This window comes from Pleurodeles waltl, chromosome 3_1 (assembly GCF_031143425.1).
Source record: "Pleurodeles waltl isolate 20211129_DDA chromosome 3_1, aPleWal1.hap1.20221129, whole genome shotgun sequence".
NCBI lineage: Eukaryota > Metazoa > Chordata > Amphibia > Caudata > Salamandridae > Pleurodeles > Pleurodeles waltl.
The window spans coordinates 1761187383-1761211451 of NC_090440.1; the positions used below are offsets into that span (position 1 = coordinate 1761187383).

A 24069-nucleotide genomic window follows, 5' to 3' on the forward strand; every position below is an offset into this window, starting at 1 on the left:
ATTTGAAAACTTTCTTTAGGGACATTTGGGCCTAATAGAGGGTGGAATTAGTGGAGCAAGCCATTCTCTTGCAGAAATATTATTATAGCCTAAGACCTAGCAAGAACGATCTTGGGGAGTGAAGCCCTTCAAATAGAGTGTGGAGGGAGTTGCCTGGGTCTAATCAATTAAATTACAACCCTGAGTTTCAAGAAACAGGGCGTCACAAGGGGAGCCAAAAAAGTGAAGAGTCCATATCTGAGGCAAGCGCGAGGCAGAGAGGCACGTAGACCGAAAGAAACTCATGTCTTCTGGCTTGCTCTGTAATGCACGTGCGCAAAGAACGGCAATAAAAAAATAAAAAAAAAGAGGACTGCGCTCACACAAAATGAGTACGTCCGCTCCCCGCTCCACCAAGACAAGAACGCGTGTACAGCTGGCGTCAGCTGATCAGTGTGATAATCAGCGCGAGAGATGCACTCAGCAGGAGGAGCATGCTGAATTGCATAGCTAATCCTCAAAAGTGACAGTACCCATCTTCACACACATAAGTTAATGGAGAGCACTTATCTGGCTGCACAGCAGCAAAGAAAGAGGACACAAGTTTGAGATGATCGGTATATGTCACGATACTCTATGGTGATTGGGGCATGTGATGTGATTATACTTGTTCATGGGTATTGCAGTTTATAATGTTTACTTATTTTGAGTGTCTGCTGAAAATTCCAGTAAAAGAAAGAGAAGCATAATCTGAGCCTCTGGTCCTGACATAGAATTTGCCTTGGGCGTTTCTGGCTGAAGCTCTGTAACGCTATGGTCTCCTTGTCAATCAGGGCCTGGAGCAAGCAACCCCACCCTTGCACTACTCGTTACAGAGCGTGCAGGAGGTCAAGACTCAATGAACCCACCTCCCCCAGTGGCGAGTCACTTTGCTCTCACATAATGAAATAGGCACATTAAAGGGTCAGAAGCTGAATGGAAAAGAAGACAAGACAGTAACTTCACTGACCTGTTCACTGCCTCTCCTCACAGTGACATGCTGTTAGGTGCAGCGCGGGAACCCTGACAGTTTGTCTTTAAAACTTGCAAACTATACAGTCCGGAGCTCAGCTTGTCGCCTTCAGCCTCTAACCCCTCACAATTCTACATCAGCGACTGTTGGTTTTCTATTACCCAACATTATGCAGTTGTATGCCTGGTATTTATACCGTCATAAATTATTTCGATAATTAAAAACAGGTGCATAAGTGAAAGGCCATCACTTGCTGCATGAAGCCTGCTGCTCCCATTATCCAGCAGCCCTGCCAAGTGCCACGCATCTCGCGTTAAAATAATGCATATTCTGTAATTTTCCAGCATTCCCGCAATGCGTGAGGTTGGCACGCAAAAGAATCATGACCTGAACTGCGATAAACGCGTGTAGTTCGTTTCTCACTTTGCTGGGATGCATAAAAGCTGAGCTCCAAGTACTGTTTACCAAAGGCCACAAGGTGGCGCTGGTGTATAACGGGAGTTGTAGGATTCTCCATACATTTTGACTTGGAACTATCACAGAGAGCAGACCAAGCGAACTACAGAGATTTGAAGACAGAACCCCCCCCCCCCTTAATTAATGTCCAAAACCACTCCCTGCTCAAAGCATAGTATCAAACAGATATGGACATCCACCCCCAAACCAAAACGTCTAAATATATGCCAAAAACGGGGTCATGCTACACTGCAGGGACATACTGGAGAAAGACTCAGGGGGAAGGAAGGGGTGGGAGGAGATGTGGCCAGAACGGTCTACTTTAAAACCATATACGAGAACTCGAATCCCAGCTCAACATTCTGTGATTCTGAGCAACTCATCTCACTCCTGCTAAATAATGACTGATCTGATTCTCATGTGAAGCGCCCCTGGGTCAATTCAGCATTAATGGCCGTCTCATACAAGAAAAGGGTGTAATTTCTTAAAACGATCTCTTGACATGGATGCACAATTGTCTCATTTCACTTACAATAAAGTGTCACTCATGAGGCTTGAAGTGTCACAAATAAACGCAATACACATATGGGAATGTCACACATAAGCAAACTGAACGCTTAGCAGCTGTAAACCAGCCGAGGAGGCGCATTAGCAGAACCAGGGACGGAGGCTGGAATCTGAACACAAACCTGCAGTGAAAGGCTTACATTACCCGACTAACTGCAGGACGTTGTGCGATCCTTGCTTTGATTGCGTTCTCTTGGCTGAATGAAAGGAAATAGACACAGGCCCGGCTAAGCTTTTCTTTTGCAATTTAAAAGATTTATGGCTTTGCTCTGTGACAAGATTTTTAAGTCTTTCACCACATCACGTTGCAGAGCCAAATAGAGTAACCCAGTTAAACAAGTCACGCATGAAGTCCAAAAGGATGGTTCTTTTGAGAATAATTTTTGAAAGGCTGGCTAGAATACACTTGTTGTTATCCTGTTGTTCAGTCAAGAGTTGTGTGTGAATAGATCCCTAAAACATGCCATAAGAAGTACTTATCACCAAGCTTCTTTGACTTCTCCTTTGTTTATTAAAACTGTTGATTTTAGTCTGCACCATTATGACCAGACTAGTCCTGTCCACTCAACAAAATAGGATGCCTCCCTGCAAGGCCTGGCCTCTGTTTTCACAAACAATACACCGTGCATGCATCTTTAGCCTATACCTACTCTGTCACTAATAGAGAAATTATGATTTCATTTTACACCGCACCATTTTCAAGTTTCACCAGCTGCCACCTAACACCAGAGGCAGCTCCTTCTCACACGGCAGTCCAAACTCAAACCAGTCCTTGGGTAATAAAGATAACTTCAAGTGTGGCCTCTTCTTGTAACCCTTTTCTGAATCAATAAAGTGGTTATATCGTCCTCGGCGCTGCATCACATAGGTCTACAAGCCTTTTTCAGTTTGGGAGGTGAACAACGCCTGGAAGACCTTCAGCCACTGTAAAGACCATAACATTAGTTTCATGTGCAACACTAGACAGCACGGACCAGCAGGAGTAGTAGGCCCCAGGGTGATGGGGTCAGAAACCAAAAATCGGTCTTTACCTTCCTTTTAAGACTTGTCTTGGGCTATATGTTCAGTAAAAGAGGTACATGTCTGCACAGCCAAGTTAAAAAAGAGCTGAAAAATGTTCTAGCCCCATACGTCTTGTGTAACTTTGTGCAGACCTTAGATCATTTTGTTAATATTGGAGTAATCAATGTTGATGCACACAGCAATACAATCATATACACAAAGTTGCATCACCATTATTAGATTCCCCCGTTGTGAACTCTCTGTCCACCCTGGCGCATAGGGACACAGTTAGGCATTCTCTGAGACCTAGGCCTGAGGTTACTGACTGACACTTCACAGGTGGGGTGACAGCTGACAGACAAACACACAAACAGAAACACCTGGATCAGATCTCGCAGATAGGTGCAGTGACACCACAATGGTCCTCTGAGGCTGGCTCCAATAAAAGCCACATGGCCAGAGGGGTGCGTACATTCCCAAAAATACCATAAAGTTAGATGCCACATGTAGTTAGGAACACAGCACAAGCAGCAACCGTGCCACCCTCAGGCCAGACATTTGGACGTGCTCAATGGCCCACAATGTGTCCACGCAATGATGATGCCCACCTGCATTCATTATCTGGAACTGTATTTATGACTTCATGACAACTGTTCACATTTTTAACCAAGAAAGGGATGTTTTTTTATTGCTTTATGGTATTCAGAGAAATGTATAAAAACCTACTGCAAATGAATGTACATCAAGACAGAGTCCTCAGACCTCGGTTTGGTAACTGCTCGCCCCGGCCGTAATGCTTAATTAAACAACTATTCCTGTTTTGCCAGACGCCTCTAGTCTTTTTTCACAATTCACATTTGAGCATTAATTTTATCTGCAAATGTTATGTTCTCCAAGTTACTTTGTTGCCAACACAATATAACTTTAAAGCTTTCTAGATTCAGCTGATGTCCAGGACTATTTCCTTAGTTGAGAATTCTGCAAAAATAAAGTATCACTAAAATGAAACAACTATATGCCAACTTGCCCATCCCTGAGATAATGTGTCATTTTAGGACAATATTATCACTTTGAATGAGGATTTTATGTACACTTCTGCGACCAATGTGTGTGATGAGGATGGCTAAGAAAAACAATTCAATAAAATATCTGTCTTGAAGAGATTTAACACAAGCTGCTTCATATGCACTAATTATACAACTAGTCTGTACCTACTTGTCACAAAGGTTTGGATCTGTTGACTGACTCAGCTTGTGTAGAATATCTACAATACCAACATCTCGAAGCTTATCCTGACGTTCTTGTGCACCTAGGAAATAAAGAAAAATGTAATTGATCAAACTTTGTGGAGGACACATGGCATTCTAATTTATCTCTATACAATAATTCACAACTTTTACCAGTTTTGATCTTTGCAAAATCCCTCACCCTAGCCCACATTATTTTTTTGTGGTTGCAGTAAAAGCTTCTTCTGCTCATGTTATATTATTTTACTATTATGGAACTGAAATCTCAACCTGGGTGAAGTCGCATGCCGAGCAGCCATCAAGCTTAAGGACTTCTCCCTCAAAGCCTTCGTATGCATAGCCTGCCACTCGAAGCAAGATTTCAGGTCATGGTCGCACTCCACGCACCACAAACAGACAAAGTCCAGATCCGGCACAGACATCGCAGGATGACATGTTCCGCAGGGCTTAAACCCCATCTTGTGCAACAACATCTCTACACACTGGGGGGTAATACCTCAAAAAAGTTCAACAAAAGTATTTAAAAAAATAAAAAAAAGGGCAGTCACAAAACAACTGAGGGGGAGCACATCTCTCAGATCAGCGTTGGCTGGCACAGAAAGATTAGAACTGACGTTGGCGTGCGGGTCTGGCTCCTGTATAGGAACAGCATCATTATTTCCGGCACAGACAAAATTGGTGACGGAAGCAGAGCTGATCGACACCACCTACAAGCACGCAGTGGTACTGCTCATGAAAGATCTTTCGGATCAGGTTTGATGCCTGGGAGAATTAAAAGGTAAGGAACCTGCAGCTAGAAGTCCCTATCAGATAATGTAATGTGTATTTCAACTCAGACGACCAAGTACTTTTTAGGCAAGAAAAAACAGAGGCAAAAATGTTATTAATGCAAAACAGAAAATGGAGTACAAAAAGCAAGAAACTACTATTAAAAAAATAAGTAATTTCCAAGATTGCTTAAAAAAACACACACAACACAAATAAAAATAAATAAAAAAATCAGTAAAATAAAATAAAAACATTTAGATCCTTTTCGGTTCAGATTTAAATATATAAATAGAATAGATCAATATTTAGCTGGTAACACAATTCTATGTCAGGAATGGAGGCTCAGATTATGTGTTTTATCTTCCTATATTTACTGCTCAGCAGTTCCAAACGAACCTTAGCATCATAATATGACTACACATATTTCATGAGTCCTAGTAAAATCAACTGTCCATCAATTACAGTCCTTCAACTGCACATACAACAATCCACAATGAAAATCACTTACTCTTTCTTTGCTGCACAGGAGCCAGCTAAGTGTTTTTTGCTTGTAAAATATTAGTATGAATATGTCGATGATGTTGTGGTGGCATAGAGTACTTCCGCATAAGCGCAAGTCAAGTTTAATGATGTGGTATTTTTTGGGTTCCGATAACCAATGTTTTCCTCTGATAGCGAGAACAGAGTAAGGACTGGAGCATACGAGACTACCTGAGGGTGTTTAATGACACCCAAGCCTCAATGGAGATCTAAGTGGTGTGTGGTAGCTGTGTCAGGCAAGAGGCCTGATGGGTTTTTAATCGCACCCCACACAACTTCAAAATGTTTAAGCGTTGAGCCAGGGTCGAGATGCATGTCGGTCGCCTAAGAGCTTCTAGGTGGGATGGGGCCAGCGGCTCAGAATAATTGTTGGTCTCTTCTTCTGGGGAGAAAATCAAAGAGACTCCTTCTTACAAGGACGGTGCCTGATGGCTAGTGTACGACTAGACAAAACTAAAACGTCAATATACCTCATTCACAGACAAAATAGCTATGGGCATTGATTCAGTCCCAGCCCAGTTTATCCAAGGGCATTTCAGGGACACGAGAAGAGCCACGGTCATCTGGGAGGTTGACTCCAAATCCATGGTACTAATAGAGGACATATTTGCCTATTTATATTCCCATTGCCAGTATAAGAATACTTATTACAGCTCAGGAACGGAGGAGATAAACAAGGAGGGGCCATTCCCATTCCCCACAGATGATGAGTTTGTGGACGTCACTGACCGAGGAGTTGGTGTCCCTAGGCAGGTAGATTTTGAAATTGACTGCCAAACGCAGTCTGAATCCCCCTGAGGAGGGACGAAGGAAGGCCATCTTGGCCTTTAGAACCCCTGGGCACTAGCAAAGCCTCAGGTAAATTTAAGGGCAGAGCAATCAGAACTTCCTTTGAAGACTTGGTGAATTCGGAAAAGGTGCAAAGGCACCCTGAAGTTGGCCCCAGTGACAAACGTTTCCTTTATTAAAGACTTAAGGGTGTGACCACTTTATCCTTTTTGGACAAGTCACAACAGTCAATGAGAAGGGCTTTTCGGACAGAAAGTCAAGCAGAGGCACGGTTCACTCCTCCAACCTTCCTTATTCCCCAGGCTCCCAAAGATACCCCAGTAGGACGCCATTCCAGTGGCTAGACTAGATAAGGTTCAGAGTGTTTTTCTCAACCAGAGGGACTGGTTGAGGGAATGGCATAGTGGACTCTTCCAATGCGCAACAAACGCACCAGTCGGGCTCTCAGGTAAGGATGACCCTTTCTTCCCCACCAAAGGTGCGGGAGAAACAGCTGGGGTGGTTCCTACATAGACTTAGGGAGGTAAAGGCAATGCATGGACTCTAGATACTGTTTCCTATTTTCAAATAGAGTTCTACAGAACCCTTCTCAGAGGCAGATATGTGCCCTATAGATCAAGGGGTAGAATCTTTACTGGACAAGGGTGTGATAGTAGCAAGCAGTTTACACCCAGAGGGGTCTTGAGCAAAAATTTTCTGGTCAAAAAGAAAGACAAAGGATATTGACCAGAGATAAACTGAAAATAATTCAATAAGTGGCTAATACATCACCACTTCAAAATTGATGAAATTAATCTTCTCAGAGAAATACTATTACCAAACCACTGGAAGGTAAATCTGGATCTGAAGGAGACACACCTCAATTCCAGTTTTTGCACGCCAAAGGAGATTCCTCCAGTTTATGCAGAGAAACAGGTGTATATGTTTTATGGCATTACATGGTGGTTTACCAAGGTGCTGATGTCAGTCAAGGAAGCTTTGTGCTCCAGGGTTATCATGTTAGTAGTACAACTGGACGATATTAGTGACGAATAAAGAGGTTGTGCAACTGTGAAAGGTCCTCTATAGAACATTGTCCCTGCTCCAAACTTTGGGGTTCATATCTATATGCAGAAATCTGAAATCAAAACTTTTCACACTACGCTCTTCCTAGGGGGTTATAGATATGGTCCAACAGATGGTGAAACGTATCAAGAGAAAGATGATACTCACTCCAAGAGAGCTGAGGACTACACTGAAGGAACAAACCTCTCCGAGGAACCTAGCCAGAATAGTGGTACTTCTGGTATCATCTGTCCAAGCGACCTTCCTGAGCTCCCCTTATTACTGACTAATACAATGGCTGAAAGATGCCCACCCGAGGACAGGAATAACTTGGGTGAAAAGGGTTCGGCTCACAAAAGAGATGAGAATGAACTTCAGTGGTTGTTGGAACATATGAAGGCCTAGAAGAGCAAAAGAGCAAAACCATCTTCGGTATAATAGAATTGGAGGTCAATATTCCAGGTTTGTAAGCCAGATGCGTGGAAATAACGCGAGATGTCTGTGGTCAGAACACGAGGCAGATGCACAATTGCCTGGAACTGCTAGGACAGTTCGCAGTAAAATGTCTGCCACAAGGCAGGGGTTCGTGTTCTATTCTCCAGAAAATGAACAACATATCAGTGGTTCAATACATAAACTCCCTCACAGGGACGAGGTAGAGAGCTTAGAACTGGTCAAAGGTTTCTGGCACTTTGCTTGGACTGGAGGATTTTTGTCATAGCACTGTACCTGCAGAGAAAGCTCAATCCGATAACGGACTGCAACTCAAGACATCTGAAGGATTTAGTGCATGAAGACTGGACCCAGAACTGTTCCAAAGGATCATTTACAAATAAGGACCTAGCTAGATAGATATACTTATTCATGGTTGCATCATCAACTTCTTCGCTTCATCAATGGAGACCCAATCTGCTGGTGACCGATGCTTTCAGGCAGGACTGGAGCCAGAACATGAGATGTGTGTTCCCACCTTTCTTGAGGATTAAAATGCTCACAACACAGGTCAGGAGACAGAAAGCGAACTGGTGGTGACAACACCACTAGGAGATTGTAAGCTTGGTTTCCAGTTCTTCTGGAACGTCAGACCTCCTTTTCCAAGGTCTGAACATTCTGAGGGATGTTCAAAGCAGATTGTACCAGTTGACACTGAATGGAGCTCTCCGTCTCATGGGTGGACGATTTGGTAGGGGACACTTGGAAGACATTTTGAATGCGGCTGACTGGTTAACTGACTAATCTTAAGAAATTTTAATTCAAACCAGTTAAGCGATTAACATCATTGGTGGCTAGTAAGCTTTGAAAATGCATAGTCTGAGCTTCCAGTCCTGACAGAGAATGTAAAATTTGCTACCTATTGTGATATAAAGTTTTAATTCTATTAAAGACACAGAAGAAAGGATTATCCCACCATGGAGGATTCAAATCTTTATGGTCCACCTTGGAAACATACTGGTGCGTATGACGTAAGTTGTATGTCTGCTTTAATTGGATGCCAAGACTAGTGCACTGGACGATGCAAAACATTTGAATGGTTATGTTCACATGGGTCAGAGATTGGATTTCTAACGTTTTGTTTTCTTTGACAGGAACAGAATAGAAGAAAAATGATACTAATCCCTTACGCATCTTTTTGTGGCTGTAGATTTAAATGCTGTGCATAGTCCTGCCATCTAGTGTTGGGCTTGTATGTGTGAAAGCGATGTTTCTTCGAAGAAGTCTTTGAGTCTTGAGGTATAATGACTCTGCCTATTCCTGTTAATGCTCATGGGCATCAGCTCCATTGTTTGTTTTTACCACAAGGGGGGTGAGCAACTAAATGGAGCATAGAGATACAGAAGAAGATGATCATGCAAAGAAAGAGGAAGGAAAAGTATCTGCAATATCGAAAGGCTTTCGGAGAGGTGGATGGGTGCATATGAATTTACAGCATTGCATGCTACGAACAGGTGCTTACAGGGTAATATATTCTGTTCGTGGCATGTGTAGCTATAGATACACATGGTGTGTATAGACTGGGAGCAGGCCTCCCTAAAGCAGTGGCTAGCCAGAGGATGTTGCAGAAGATTGGAAAAGTGTTCAAAGGACAGGCTGGTCAACATTAGTTTGTTTACAAGCCAAGACATCCATACCATAATGCTTGGTGACAGTGACTGGAGTAGACCAGGTAGCTGCTTTGCAGATATCAGCTATGGGAATGTTATACTTGAAAGCCATAGGGGCTATTTTTTGTGGGTTGACCAAGGTTTGGAGGAGCTGTAAAAATTATTTTAGCTTTGGTATAACAGGTCTGAACACATTTGACAAACCACTGTGCTGTTACTGCTTTAGAGAGAGCATGGCCCTTGTGTGATCTGGTAGTAGGAAGGAGACAAAGAGCTACGGAGTCCTAAGCTTTGTCCTTTCAATGTATTACATGAGGGCTCTTTTGACATTTAATGTGTGAAAACCCTTTCTTCTACTGTCTCTGGATGAGAGAAGAACACCTGCAGATCCATAGTTTGATTAAGGTGAATTCTAGAGAGTACCTTATGAAGGAACCTGGGGTTTTCTCAGATAACTACCCTATTGTTGTGGTCTTGAAGAAAGTGTTCATCAAGGACAAGAGATGAAGCTTATTCACATGCCTGAGGTAGGCGATAGCTACGAAGGAGGCTACTTTGCAGGAAAGAAAATGTAAAGGACAAGACTGGAGTAGCTTTAAAGGTGGGCCCATAAGTCTAGTTGAAACAATGGTGAGGTTCCATAACGGAACAAGTGGCACCCGCAGCGACATTATCCTTTTAAGTCCATCCTATAAAGTCATTGATAATATGAACCCTGAATAGTGTTCCTTGCTTTGAAGGTAAGCTGCAACAGGAGCTCAGTGAAGTCAGATGGAAGTATAATTGAAGCAGATAACCGACAGTGTGTTGTCTGCTGCCTTGAGGGGGTCAATATGTCTAGAACACAGAAATGCACAAACGTTTGCCATCTGGCTGTGCAGCGAGCTCTTGTTGTAGGCCTGCACACCTCCCTAAGGATGGTCATGCTTTCTGAAGGTAGTCACATGTAGCCAAACTCTAGGAACTCAGGAGTCAAATTGCAAGTTTGAGCTGCTTCCAGTTCGGATGCCTGGGGGTGTCCTAATTTTGCGTGGGAAGATCTGACCGGTTGGGCAACTTCTTGTGGGGTACTAGGGAGAGGTGGAGGGTGGTGGAGAATCAGGGGTGTCTAGCTAGGTCTGAGCTACCAGGTTGAGAGTGAGGGATGTCTGCAGAAGCCTCTGAACCACGAAAGGAAGAAGAGGGAAAGGCAGGAAAGCTTAGGCAATGTCCCTGACCGTCGATATTGCATTGCCCTTGGATGGCGGGAACCTGGAGGAGAAGCTTGGGCATTTTTCATTTTCAGCAGTGGCAGAGAGGTCTATATTGGGAAACCCCCAACAACAGACGTATGGGAGTAAAACTGTGGGTGGTGGTCCTGCTCATGGACTTGCTGCTGCATCCTACTAAGCAGGTTTGCCAAATCGACGTCCACGCCCAGCAGGTAATCTACCAGTAGATGTGCTCAGTGATGGACTGCTCACTGTCAGATGCCCTGGGCTGGTGCAGGCAATTGCAGAAAGTGCCGACCAGTTTCTGTAGGTAGTTATGTTGTCTGTGTGAACAAAGTGAAGTACTTGTGTAAGATGTAAGGGAGGAATGCCTTGAGTGCTAGCAGGACAGCAAAGTAGTTGATATGGCGACCCTGGTGATGGGGTGTCCACATTTCTCTGACAGTCACGTCCTGTAAGTTATCCCCCTTTCCCAATGATGGAGGTGATCGTTGTGATGATGGCCATCTGCAGCACAAGGTGCAGAAAGTGTCGTCCTTAGAACTGGTTGCCGCCATTATACCATCCCAGAGAGAGACGAGTGCAGCCCAGGATCAACACTAGATCCTCACAGTGACCCTGTGCTTGTGACCACTGTGGTACTGGGCACTCCTGCAAGGGAGGCATGTTTAACCTAGCATGTGGGACAATGCCTGTTCAGTATTGCCTGGACCTAAAATGACTGTAGGTGGGACTTAGTAGTTCTGATGGTAAATTCTAGACTGTCTAAGAGGTCTATGGTGACTTGTTGTGCTCTTGACCAACCAGTCATCTAGATAAGGAAAGAAGTGGACGCAGTTCCACCTGAGATTAGTGGCTACCACAGCAAGACACTTTGCCTGGGGGCTGTGGTTACCAGAAGGACAGCACCTTGAATTGATAATGCTGACCATTTACCATAAACCAGAGGAACTGGCGATATGCACAGTGGATGGGGATGTGGAAGCAGGAGTCCTTCAGGTTGACGGCAGTCATGAAGTTGCCTTGCTGTAGCAGAGGAATGACATTCTCAAGTGCTACCATATGAAAATTGTTAAACCTGGCAGCTTTTTGGCTTGTCTCCCCTGTCTACTTGCCTTCTGACCTCCTGTTTTTATGGTTTAATGGACTCTGTTTTTGCTGGTTTATTGTCTCTGCGTACTTTACCACTGCTGATCAGTGCTAAACTACAGCAGGTAAATTGTACTGTTGATTGGTTTATCCATGATTGCAATATTGTATTTACTGGTAAGTCCCTAGTAAAGTGCACCAGAGGTGCCCAGGGCCTGTAAATCAAATGCTACCTGTGGGCCTGCAGCACTGAATGTGCCACCCACATAAGTGGCCATGTAAACATGGCTCAGACCTGCCACTGCAGTGTCTGTGTATGCAGTTTTAAACTGCCAGTTCGACCTGGCAAGTGTACACACTTGCCAGGCCCAAACCTTCCCTCTTGATACACGTAAGGTACCCCTAAGGCAGGCCCTAGGTAGCCCCATGGGCAGGGTGCTGTGTATTTAAAAGGTAGGACATGTACTGGTGTGGTTTACATGTCCTAACAATTAAATACTGCCAAATTTGGGTTTCACTGTTGCAAGGCCTATCTCTCTCATAGGTTAACATGGGGGGCTGCCTTTTAATAACTTTAAAGTGAAACTTCCCTTTGAGAGGAGATGAAAATATAGAGTTTAGTGTCTCTGAACAATTTAAAAATATATCTTTTAGTGAAGTTGGTTTTTGGATTGTGAGTTTGAAAATAACATTTTTAGAAAGTAGGCATTTTCTTGCTTAAACCATTCTGTGACTCTGCCTGTTTGTGGATTCCCCATTTGGGTCAGTTTGACAGTTGGGCTACTAACAACTCTCCTCTAGACAGTGACAGAGGGAGCTGTGGTGTAGCCTCCATATCTGAGCTAGAGTGGAGGGAGGAGTGGTTGCTTGCACTTGAAATGTCTGTGCCTGCCTTCACACAATGCAGTCTCCAACCCCCTGGTGTGTGTCTGGGGCCTAGCCAAGGAAGGATCTTACAAAAACTTGAGACTTTGCTTTGAAGTTTGCCAACTTCAAAGGCAGAAAGGGGTTTAAGTAGTGGACCCCGAACCCCAAACTTTTAGAATCTTTTTGGAATCAGGAGGAACCTCTGCCCTGGAGAAGAGCTGAAGGAAGAGTACTGTCCCTTTGCTGTGTTGCTTTGTTGAACTGGCCTACAGTTGCTGCTTCTGCCTGAAAAGAGAACAAAGGGTGAACTTTGCTGTGCATCCTGCTTCAGAAAGTTCTCCAAGGGCTTGGAGTAGAGCTTGCCTCCTGTTGGAAGTCTCAGGGATATCAAAGACTTCAGTTTCATCTGCCTACCACACTGGGAACAGTGTGTTTTGTCCTGTTCAAGAAAAAAAAACCATAGCGAAGCAGTCAACGACGCCGCAGGCCTGCACTGCCCCGCTTCGCACGTGACTCATGGTCTCACCGACACTGTCATTGGACGACTTCAACGAGCTGCTGGTCACACCACGATCTGTGGGCCCAGAATCCGGCATCGCCTTGCTCACACCCCAGCCTGGTCTTCCCCCACCATGACGCTCCTCCTGACACCGCCCGCTGCCTGCACCGTGGCCTGTGGACACCACTTGTGAAGTACACAAAGCACCATCCGGTCCCGCAGCTCAGGTTCACCAGTACCATCGACGTCGTCACCAGGCATCCCTGCCTAGGGTTGGTATTTTTGTAAATCCCTCTGTAGTAGCCTCAAGAAGGCATCTGCTGCAATTGTTGTCTGGGGAAAGAGTTGGATCCCCTGGGGGTGAAGATTATAGCATCTCCGCCATACTGAGACTGCTGAAAGGTGATACAGATGGAGCGCGTTTGTAGTGCTTCCATGGCCTTTGCAGTATCAGTGTCCTGTTTTATCTTTTCTAGTATCGGTGAACCTGTGGTCTGAAGAGGTGCTTCTCATCAAAGGAAAGAGAGCAGATGCTACTGTACTTCCGGGTAGCTGGAAACTCGCAGCCAAGTGTGTGGATGAAGGAGGACACTGGAATTTATTCCGCGAGCGGCAGTGTCGGCATCAAAGGGCCACGAATATTGATGTTGGAGATGAGCGTGCCCTGTGCACAAGTTCTTGCCCCATCCCCTTTTACTGCTCACGGAGGTGCTGAAGAAACTCCTCCATTTCATCCCAGTGTGCCTTGAGGTAACGGAAAAGAAAACCAACAGAATTAGCAATAAACCAATATGTGACCAATTAGGCAGAGATGTGATTCATTGCCAAATCTATCATACTATTCTCCCTGTCAGGAAGTGGTGCATAACCCCTGCCATGGGCGTTGGCACACTGGTAGGCAGTGTGAATGACAAGAGTCAGGTGGAAGCTGACCTTTAATATAAACAGGGTCAGAGGGGGATGCTTTATACTGCTAAGAGACCCAGTGGGTATTACCCTGGCCTATATGGGCTCCTTAAAGATATCAGGAGTAAGCTTAAGCATTCTCTTAAGAATAGGGGAGCACTTTATGGATCGCTGATTGTCAGAGCATCTCCACCAAAGATTGTCATCTTCTGGTAGCCTGTGCATTTTTAACTTGTGATACATGGCCACAATGTGGAGGGCATCATAGTAGGAGGTAGTGCTGTCGGGCGGGGAAGCTTTTGCAGGAAACAAGACGGGATCCATATCCCCAGGGGGATGACATTAGTCATCTCATGTCTTGAGGGTATGGGTCTAAGGGCATGTCGTAAGGGGGACCCAGACTGTCTCCACCAAAAACAGAATGAGGCGACCCCTATGGAGAGTGAGCTGAGGGGTCAGCAAGTGGAGGTGGGGGAGAGGTGGATAGGAAGGCAAAGATGCAGGAGGAGAAAAGAGGGTGGAGGGATATGAAACAGAAAAGAAAGTGGGCTGGTGCCTCTGATGTGGCGCTGAGGTATCATAGGCGCCGGCTCCAGTGGTGGCTTCCTTGAAGGCCAGCTTCCTCTTGAGGGAGCAGAGTGTCTAGCTTTAGAAGGAGGCTGAGTGAGAATCCAACCAGTTTGTGAGTGTATCAGGAACCACTTCTAGCGGGCATCAAGTTCACCCTGCCGGCATTACAGGATGGTTGATCTTGATCCTCAGAGGAGCAGGAAGATACCGCCCTGGATGCTTGGCAATTTGGTGCTGGAGATGGCCGCTGGCCTTGCAGCACCAGTGTAGTCTTTGTAGAGTGCCTCAAGTCTGAGGATAGCTTTGAGGGAGTTTGTGATGCTGACACGTGAAAGTCGAATGGCGTTTTTTTGTGCGTAGGCTTCGGCGCCAAGAGTTGGAATGATGTGGGTCCAAACAGTGTTGTGCCGACCATGGCCTTCTGGCAATGGCAGACCAAAGCCTCTTGGTGGGCTTCGGAGCTCAAAGCTTGACCACTTCATGGGCGATGCTCAGTGCCTGTATGGTGCTGGGTATGTGGATGAGCTTGTAAGGTTTTACCCTCTTTGATGGATGACAGTGGGGAGGCAGTGGCTCGTGCACTTTGACCTTGGAGAGAAAACTCTCTTCCAAGGTTAAGACCTGGCCCTCTCAGCACAAGTCCCAGGTTGCAATTTGGCTTAAACGTTGTAGGAAAGTACCCTCTTTATTGGTATGATAACCATTTTCTGCCTGTTGTCAGTCTGTGTTTGACTGTGTTCACTGGGATCCTGCTAACCAGGACCCAAGTGATTATGCTCTCTCTCTTCTAACTTGGTAACTTAGTTACTTTCAACCCACATTTGGCGTACTGGTGCCCAGGGGCGGCTGGAGTCTTTGAAAAGTGGCGGGGCTGGGGTTAGGGGTGGAGGGGGATAAAATAAAAAGAAAATCTAAATTAAAAAAAGAAAAAAGTACCTGGACGCCACCGCCTCTCTCTGACGCTCTCCGCTGCATTGCAGGCTCCCAGCCTGCTCTGTGGCCAATCATGACGCTGCTCAAAGCAGCATTATGACTGTCTGGAGCACCCTGGCTAGGCGTTCCAACTCAGACTGGGAGGCTGGGCTGGCTCTTTCAACTCAGCAACACAGTGCCGAGTTGGAAAGAGCCATTGTGTGCATGTGTGTTTGGCCAGCCCAAGACAGCTAGCCAAACATCATGCGTACTGAGGGGAGTGCTCTGTGCACTCCCCTCACACTCGTCACCCCGACTGCCCCACCCCCTTTTAAAATAAAACAACAATAAACATGGTTTATTATCGTTTTATTTTCAAAGGTTTTGCAGCTCCTGCTGCTGGCGGTGGGAGGGGGGCAATGCTCCTCTGCCCTAACGGAGAAGCTGCCCCTGCTGGTGCCCCATGTAAGTCCCTAGTATATAGTACCCAGGGCCAGGGGATCCCCATGGGCTGCAGTATATATTATGCCACCCATGGGGAGCCCATGCAAACTGTATCTAAAGGCCTGCCATTGCAGCGTGCGTGATAGGGTGCATGCACCCTTTTCACTACAGCTCACTGCACCAGGTCACTGTAAGTCACCCCTATGGCAGGCCCTCCTAGCCCAGAGGGCAGGGTGCAAGTACCTGTGTGTGAGGGCACACCTGCACTAGCAGAGGTGCCCCCACAAACTCCAGTTCCATTTTCATGGACTTCGTGAGTGTGGGGACGCCATTTTATGCGTGTACTGGACATAGGTCACTACCTATGTCCAGCTACATAATGATAACTCCGAACCTAGGCATGTTTGGTATTAAACATGTTGGAATCATACCCTAATACTGTTGACAGTATTGGAAGTATGATTCCATGCCCTCTGGGGGCTCCTTAGAGGGACCCCAGCATTGCTCCTACCAGCCTTCTGGGGTTTTCCGGGCATCCCAAACTTCTGCCACCCCTCAGACAGGTTTCTGCCCTCCTACTGCTTGAACAGCTCAAGCCTAGGAAGGCAGAACAAAGGATTTCCTTTGGGAGAGGGGGTTACACCATCTCCTGTTGGAAATAGGTGGTGCATGGCTTGGGAGGGCTAAACTCCCCAAGCTTTGAAGGGCACATTTGGAGCCCTCGGTGCATAAACCAGTCTACACTGGTTCAGGGACCTCAAGTCCCTGCTCTGGCGCGGAACTGGACAATGGAAAGGGGAGTGACCACTCCCCTGTCCATCACCACCCCAGGGGTGGTTCTCAGAGCTCCTTCGGAGGGTCCCTGAGTTGTGCCATCTTGAATCCAAGGATGGCAGGGACCTCTGGGAGAATCTGAGTGGCCAAGTGACGTCAGAGACCCCTCCTGATAGGTGTTCACCTGGCTAGGTGACCAAGCCCCGCTTCAGGGCTATTTAGGGTCTCTCCCTTGGGTGGATCCTCAGATTCGGCTTGCAAGACTCCAGCAGGACTCCTTTGCAACCTCTACTTCTAGCCACTGGAATTGCGACTAGACCCTCCAGGAACCGACAATGCGCATCCATGACGAAGACTCTGCTTGCAAAATTGTTTCCACAGCGCCTTCCAGCTTCTGAAAAATTTCCCTAGCTGTGCATCCTCTGAGGGTGGCAAGTCTTCAGTCTGCACGAGAAGAAAGAAGGAATCTCCCGGGAGTCACTACCCTGCATCTGCAGGCACAAACTGCAACGACGACCAGCTGCGTGGGTCTCCTCTCATCCTGAGCTGCGTGGATTCTGCATCACGGGTAGGGGTCCAGAGTAGTCCTCTTGGTCCTCTGCGCCAGCTGTTCAACTTTGGTGGGGGTAAGCCCATGCCATCCCAGGCAGGACAGTACCCCCATGTACTGCGTCTCTTGCAGCTGCCAAGGTTTGTTTGCATCTCCTCCTCCAAGGATCTTCAGGCTCTTTGTGGTCTGAGACCCCAGCACTCCTTCCTACAACGCACAGCCCTCTGCATGCTTCTCCTGTGGTGTGGGACCCTTCTCCAGTAGTGCTGCATGGGCTCCTCTGTAACTCCTGGTTCCTTGTCCAGTGTGTCTCCTGTGGGGGCTGCCTCTTCTCCTTTGTACTCTCTGCCTTGCTGACGGTCCCCCTAGGACTCTCCCCATGGGGTGAGTCCTCCTGGACAGCTCCACTTTTGCTTCACAGTGACTTCTGCCTTTGCCAAGGCTTATTGGTGGCTTTTCCACACCACTGACCGGCTGCAAACATCCATCCGGCGTGGGACGTCAACTGCATCCTCTAGGAGCTCTTCACCTGGTCCAGGGCTGCCTTCCTGACTGTCTTCGTCCTACCATCGACAAACTCCAGCATCCACAGCTGGGTGGGTAGTAGCTTCTATTCCTCCTGGACTCTTCTGGACTTGGTCCCATTCTTCCACAGGTCTTCCTCTTCATGAATCCACTTCTGGTTTCTTGCAGTCTTGTCTGGGTGTTTCATTTTCTTCAGTTTCCTCCTTTTAGATGGTCTGGGGAAAATCCAGTAACCTAAACCTTTCTTCCTGGTCGCTAGGGGGCACTGTGGTACTTACCTTTGGTGTTTCCTAATAACCCGAGCTCCCCCTACGCATTCCACTTACCTAGGTGGGGGTCCTGTGTTTGCACTCCATTTTTGTTTAGAATATGGTTTGGGCTCACCCCAGAGTCACTATTGTCTATCTGCATTTGCACTGTTTTCTATCACTTACTATGTCGATTGCTGATTACTAGTGTATATATCTAGTGTGTTACTTACCTCCTATTGGAGAGGTGCTTCTCTAGTACTTTTTGGTAATTGTGTCACTAAAATAAAAAGTATGTTTATTTTTGTAACACTGAGTGTTTTCTTCCATGTGTGTAAGTGCTGTGTGACTACAATGGTATTCCATGAGCGTTGCATGTCTCCTAGACAAGCCTTAGCTGCTCGTCCACAGCAACCTCTAGAGAGCCTGGCTTCTAGGCACTGCCTACACTACACTAATAGGGGATACCTGGTATAAGATGTAAGAACCTCAGGTACCCATCACGCGCCAGGCCAGCTTCCTGAAGACGTTCTGTTAAGGAAGAGATCCGGAGTGGCTTTTGTCCTGCTTGTGCGTCATGGAAGCAGATGTGATGTGTAAAGCCAAGCAATGAACCAAGGTCTGTTTATTCCCAAAGGCGAGGCATGCAGAACAGGGGGCCTCTCACCATGCTCTGGGGACAGACAAAGGTTACACATACCTGCTGGAGGTCTGTTACCAGATACTTGGCGTGACACTTCAGGCAGTACCTGAATGGAGATCTTTCCATTATGGATGGAACATTTTCAGGCATTGAACTGTAGACTGAGCCCCAGTGTGCCGAAGACCCAAATGAGGCGCAGAAAGGTCTCGGTTGTGGAGTTGAAGAAGGCTTACAGAACGCTTCAAGACGAAAAGAAGATGCAACAATCCTAGAGGATCCAAATGAATATAGCAACACCAACACGAGGCACCAACCTGGAGCTCGGTGTGGCACATCTGAGCCAAACGGAGGGAAAAAAAATCTAATAATGGAGCTCATGCGCATTACCAGCAATAGCTCAAGTCACTATACCTTGTGACTCTAAGACATCTTCGGAAAAAAAAACTTTCACTAGTCGGAGCCAAACACTCAGGAGTATGCACAACATGTGTATTTACAGCTACACAGCCACAAACACAATATTTCTAAAATGGAAAGAGATATACTGGGATAAATTTCACACGAAGGAAAAGGAAATGTTTTTCCTTGTGGACTGTCTTACATGCAACTGAAGGACTAGGATTGGTGGACTGTTAATTTTTCTTTCTAGGACTCAAGGAATGTATAGTCCTATTTTTCTTATGATAAAGTTCATTTGGGGCTGCTGCGCAATTATGGAGAAACAAAATTCATAATCCTTTCCTCCATGTCCTTAATAGAGTTTCCTTCAGGATAGATAGGAAATGTTACATTCAAATTGTGTAAAAGCAAATTTTCATATCACATACAGGCTAGGAAAACTAATAAACTGCCGTCTCATTTCAAATAAAATTAAAAAGCGTAAACTGTGGCGTTTTATACATGACTGTGTCTTACTTAAATTGGATCACCGTTTCTAGATTGGTACTTTATATTTAATTTCCTTTATGCACATATGTCTGCAGGGAGAATAAAAAGGGCATCTTTTGGTTTGCAAATATCCTTAGTACCTTAATATCTCCGCTTCCAAGTTCATGCATACAATTAAAAATGAGCTGCTAGTCTTCCCAGGTAACCTCAAGATTTTTCAGTGGTGGAATGGCCTACAGAGACCTTATGACAGGATATGCACCTTTAATTTAAGAAGGATTTCTCAGCAGTATGGCATATTTTCTTATTAACCCTAGAGAATGACAGTGCAGTGTCCAAGAGGCACTCTCAATGAGAAGGTTTACAGTTTTAACTCCAGGATATATATATCCTGCCCAACACTAGATGGCAGGACCTATGAATAGCATGGAAAATGTCACTTACCCAGTGTACATCTGTTCGTGGCATGTTCCGCTGCAGATTCACATGCTATGCATAGGTCCTGCCATCTAGTGTTGGGCTCGGAGTGTTACAAGTTGTTTTCCTCGAAGAAGTGTTTTCGAGTCACGGGATCGAGTGACTACTCCTCTTCGGCTCCATTGCGCATGGGCATCGTCTCCATCTTAGATTGTTTTCCCGCAGAGGGTATGGTAGAAGTCATAGAGTATAAAGAAAAGAGATGTCCATGCTAATGGAATAGAAATACATGTACATATGTACAAATGTTTGTTTTAACTTAAACGGCTACAGGCTCCCGGGAAGGCGGGTGGGCGCATGTGAATCTGCAGCGGAACATGCCACGAACAGATGTACACTGGGTAAGTGACATTTTCCGTTCGATGGCATGTGTAGCTGCAGATACACATGCTATGCATAGACTACAAAGCAGCTTTCCTCCCATAAGCGGTTTTCAGCCTGTAAGAGTTGAAGTTGTTTGAAATAGTGTTTTTAGTACGGTCTGTCCTACTGTTGCTTGTTGTGCTGCTAACACATCTACACAGTAATGCTTGGTAAATGCATGGGGTGTTGACCAAGTGGCTGCATTACAGATTTCTGTCATTGGTATATTTCCTAAAAAGGCCATTGTTGCTCGTTTTTTCTGGTGGAATGTGGTTTTGGTGTTACTAATAGCTGCCTTTTGGCTTTTAGGTAACAAGTTTGGATGCATTTTTACTAGCCATCTAGCTAGTCCTTGTTTTGAGATAGGATTTCCAGTATGTGCTTTTTGGAATGCCACAAATAACTGTTTAGTTTTCTTAAATGATTTTGTTCTGTCAATGTAATACATTATAGCTCTTTTAATGTCTAATGTATGCAGCACTGTTTCTGCTACTGAGTCTGGCTGTGGGAAGAAGACTGGAAGTTCCACTGTTTGATTGATATGAAACGGTGAGATCACCTTAGGTAGAAATTTGGGTTTGTCTGAAGTACTACTTTATGTTTGTGTACTTGTTTGAAGGGTTGTTCAATAGTGAATGCTAGTATTTCACTAACTCTTCGTAATGAAGTGATTGCAATGAGGAATGCTACTTTCCACGTTAGGTATTGAATGTGATACGAATGCATGGATTCACATGGTGGACCCATGAGTCCTGTGAGTACAATATTGAGATTCCATGAAGGCACTGGAAGTGATCTTGGTTGTATGATACGTTTTAGCCCTTCCATGAAAGCTTTGATAACAGGGACTCTAAATAGAGACGCGTGTTGTATATTTTGCAAATACGCTGAAATAGCAGTGAGATGTATTTTGATAGATGAAAAAGCTAAATTTGCCTTTTGCAGATGAAGTAAGTAACCTACAATGTCTTGTAGCAATGCTTGGAATGACAGTAAAACACAAACCTTTTCCATTTTGTTTGCATAGCACTGCCTGGTAGTGGGTTTTCTTGCTTGTTTAATTACTTCCATACATTCTGTTGGAAGATGTAGATATCCAAACTCGAAGACTTCAGGAGCCAAATCGCTAGATTAAGTATTGCTGGATTTGGATGCCTGATTAGTTGTTTGTTTTGTGTTAACAGATCTGGTCTGTTTGGCAGTTTGATGTGTGGTACTACTGACAGGTCTAACAATGTTGTGTACCATGGTTGACGTGCCCACGTTGGTGCTATAAGTATGAGTTTGAGTTTGTTTTGACGCAGTTTGTTGACCAGAAATGGAATGAGCGGGAGAGGGGAAAAAGCGTAAGCAAAGATCCCTGACCAGTTGATCCATAGAGCATTGCCCTTGGATAGACGGTGTGGGAACCTGTATGTGAAGTTTTGGCATTTTGCGTTTTCGCTGGTGGCGAATAGATCTATGTCTGGTGTTCCCCAGTGATGAAAGAATGTTTGGAGTACTTGGGGGTGAATTTCCCACTCGTGTGTTTGTTGGTGATCTCGGCTGAGAACATCTGCTAATTGATTGTGTATCCCTGGAATGTATTGTGCTACAGGATGAATGTTGTTGTGTATTGCCCAATGCCAAATCTTTTGTGCTAGAAGGCACAGTTGCGATGAGCGGGTCCCTCCTTGTATGTTTAGGTAGTACATTTTAGTCATGTTGTCTGTTTTGATGAGAATGTGTTTGTGAACGAGAAGAGGTTGAAAGGCTTTGAGTGCTAGGAATACAGCTAGCAATTCTAGGTGATTTATGTGAAGTTGTTTGTGTTTGTTGTCCCATGGTCCCTAAATGTTGTGATTGTTGAGGTGTGCTCCTCATCCAATCATTGATGCATCCGTTGTAAGTGTGGCTTGAGGCACAGGGTCTTGAAATGGAATTCCACCACTGAAGAGAGATGTGTGTTTGGCGGTCTATCAACACTGTAGTGAATCCTAGTTCGTTTTAATGGGATAACAGGAGTTAGCTTAGCCTCTGGCTTGCAGACTTGTTCCCCCGTCACCTAGTGACTTTTAACCTACTTAGCTTGCTCTGTCTTAGCCCATTTAGTTATTTAATTCTTCTAAGATGGCTTCCTTGTTGATAGTTAGGCCACTTGTTATGAGTTACATTATCAGTGTCACCGCGCTAAGGCGTCAAGATCAAGCAACAAAGACAAACAAACAGTAGGAGTTCACACTTAGGGATTTTCCCTCTCTATACTTTCGAGTGATTGTTTATATTAATTGCCGTCCCAAGCATGTCTGTTATCTATTGTTTGGGAATACACCTACGTCAGGGGTCCTTGTAGATCTGTATAAATATATTGCACTTTAGACAGATAATCAGAGGGATTCCGACCAGAGGGCATCGCCACCATCGCTGATATCGATGCCGCAGTCTTCTTGACGTTGACCCAGTCTTCGTGTCCCTGCGGAGTCTGAGATAGAGACCTCATTCCAAGGTAACAAGGGTTGGGGGCTCCTCTCATGGACATGGCATTGGCAGATTAGGTTTAACAAACCCAACTCTCCTTTAGGTAGGAGGTTAGGCCTTTCACATTAGGGTATTAGGGCATATTACATCTCGTATGTCTTTTCTATGCATTGCAAGATGGTGGGGGTCTTTATAATAATGACTCGCGTCTTCACAATTATGTTCCTTGCATTATTCATTATCCTAATCATTGCAGCCCATGCAACTTATCGCAAATTGCAGTTATGTTAAATAAAAACTATTGAAACTTTACTGCATCTTTGTCATTGCCTGTGTTTGTATGAGACATGATATATCTGTGAGAAAGGGGTAATCTCCGTTTAACCACGACACTCCCTGAGATGTCTTATTCTCGAGTCCATGCGTAAAGGCTGCCACAAATCACCTTGTGCTATTGTGTTTCTGGTGCGGTGCTGCTAGTGAGCCGGTAAGGTTGGGACAACAGTTGCGATTTGTTGTAGGAAAGGCGTAGTCGCCTACAAACAAAAGTACTGTCATCCTTAAACCAGCTGTCTTGCCCAGAGCAAGAGTCCAAACTACGACAACACTAGATCTTGAAGCTGACTATGTGCCTGTGACCATTGTTTTGCAAGGCACTGTTGTAAGGGCCGCATGTTTAGTCTTGCATTTGGGACAATGGCGATGCATGATGCCGTCATGCCCAACACTTTCATGACAAACTTGACTGTGTACTGTCGATTTGACTAAATTTGTGGTAATATACTGTAGAATGATTGTATCCTTTGTGGGCTTGCAAGTGCTGTTTGCGTATTTAATGTGGCTCCTAAATACTGTTGCACTTGCGCTGGTTGTAAGTGAGATTTATGGTAGTTTATTTAGAACCCTAGAGTGTGTAGGGTTTGTATTACATAATGTGTATGGTGCTGACACTGTGTCTGGCTGTTGGATTTTATTAGCCGGTCGTTGAGATATGGGAAGACATGGATGTGTTGCCTTCTTAGGTAGGCCGGGACTACGTCAAGGCATTTTGTAAATACTCTGGGAGCTGTTGTTATCCCGAAGGGTAACACTTTGAACTGGTAATGTTTTCCTTGTACTACAAACCTGAGATATTTCCTG

General features: G+C 45.2%; 1 protein-coding gene across 10 annotated transcripts in view; it reads right to left on the reverse strand.

The window, feature by feature from the left end:
- The window catches only part of ARMC8 (armadillo repeat containing 8), a 526273-nt gene that overhangs the window by 26428 nt on the left and 475776 nt on the right, over positions 1-24069 (reverse strand). For all 10 annotated transcript variants that reach the window (XM_069225737.1, XM_069225740.1, XM_069225739.1 and 7 more), the window contains exon 21: positions 4232-4325. In XM_069225737.1, the coding sequence (XP_069081838.1) occupies positions 4232-4325 (94 nt within the window). The remainder of the gene's footprint in view (positions 1-4231; positions 4326-24069) is intronic.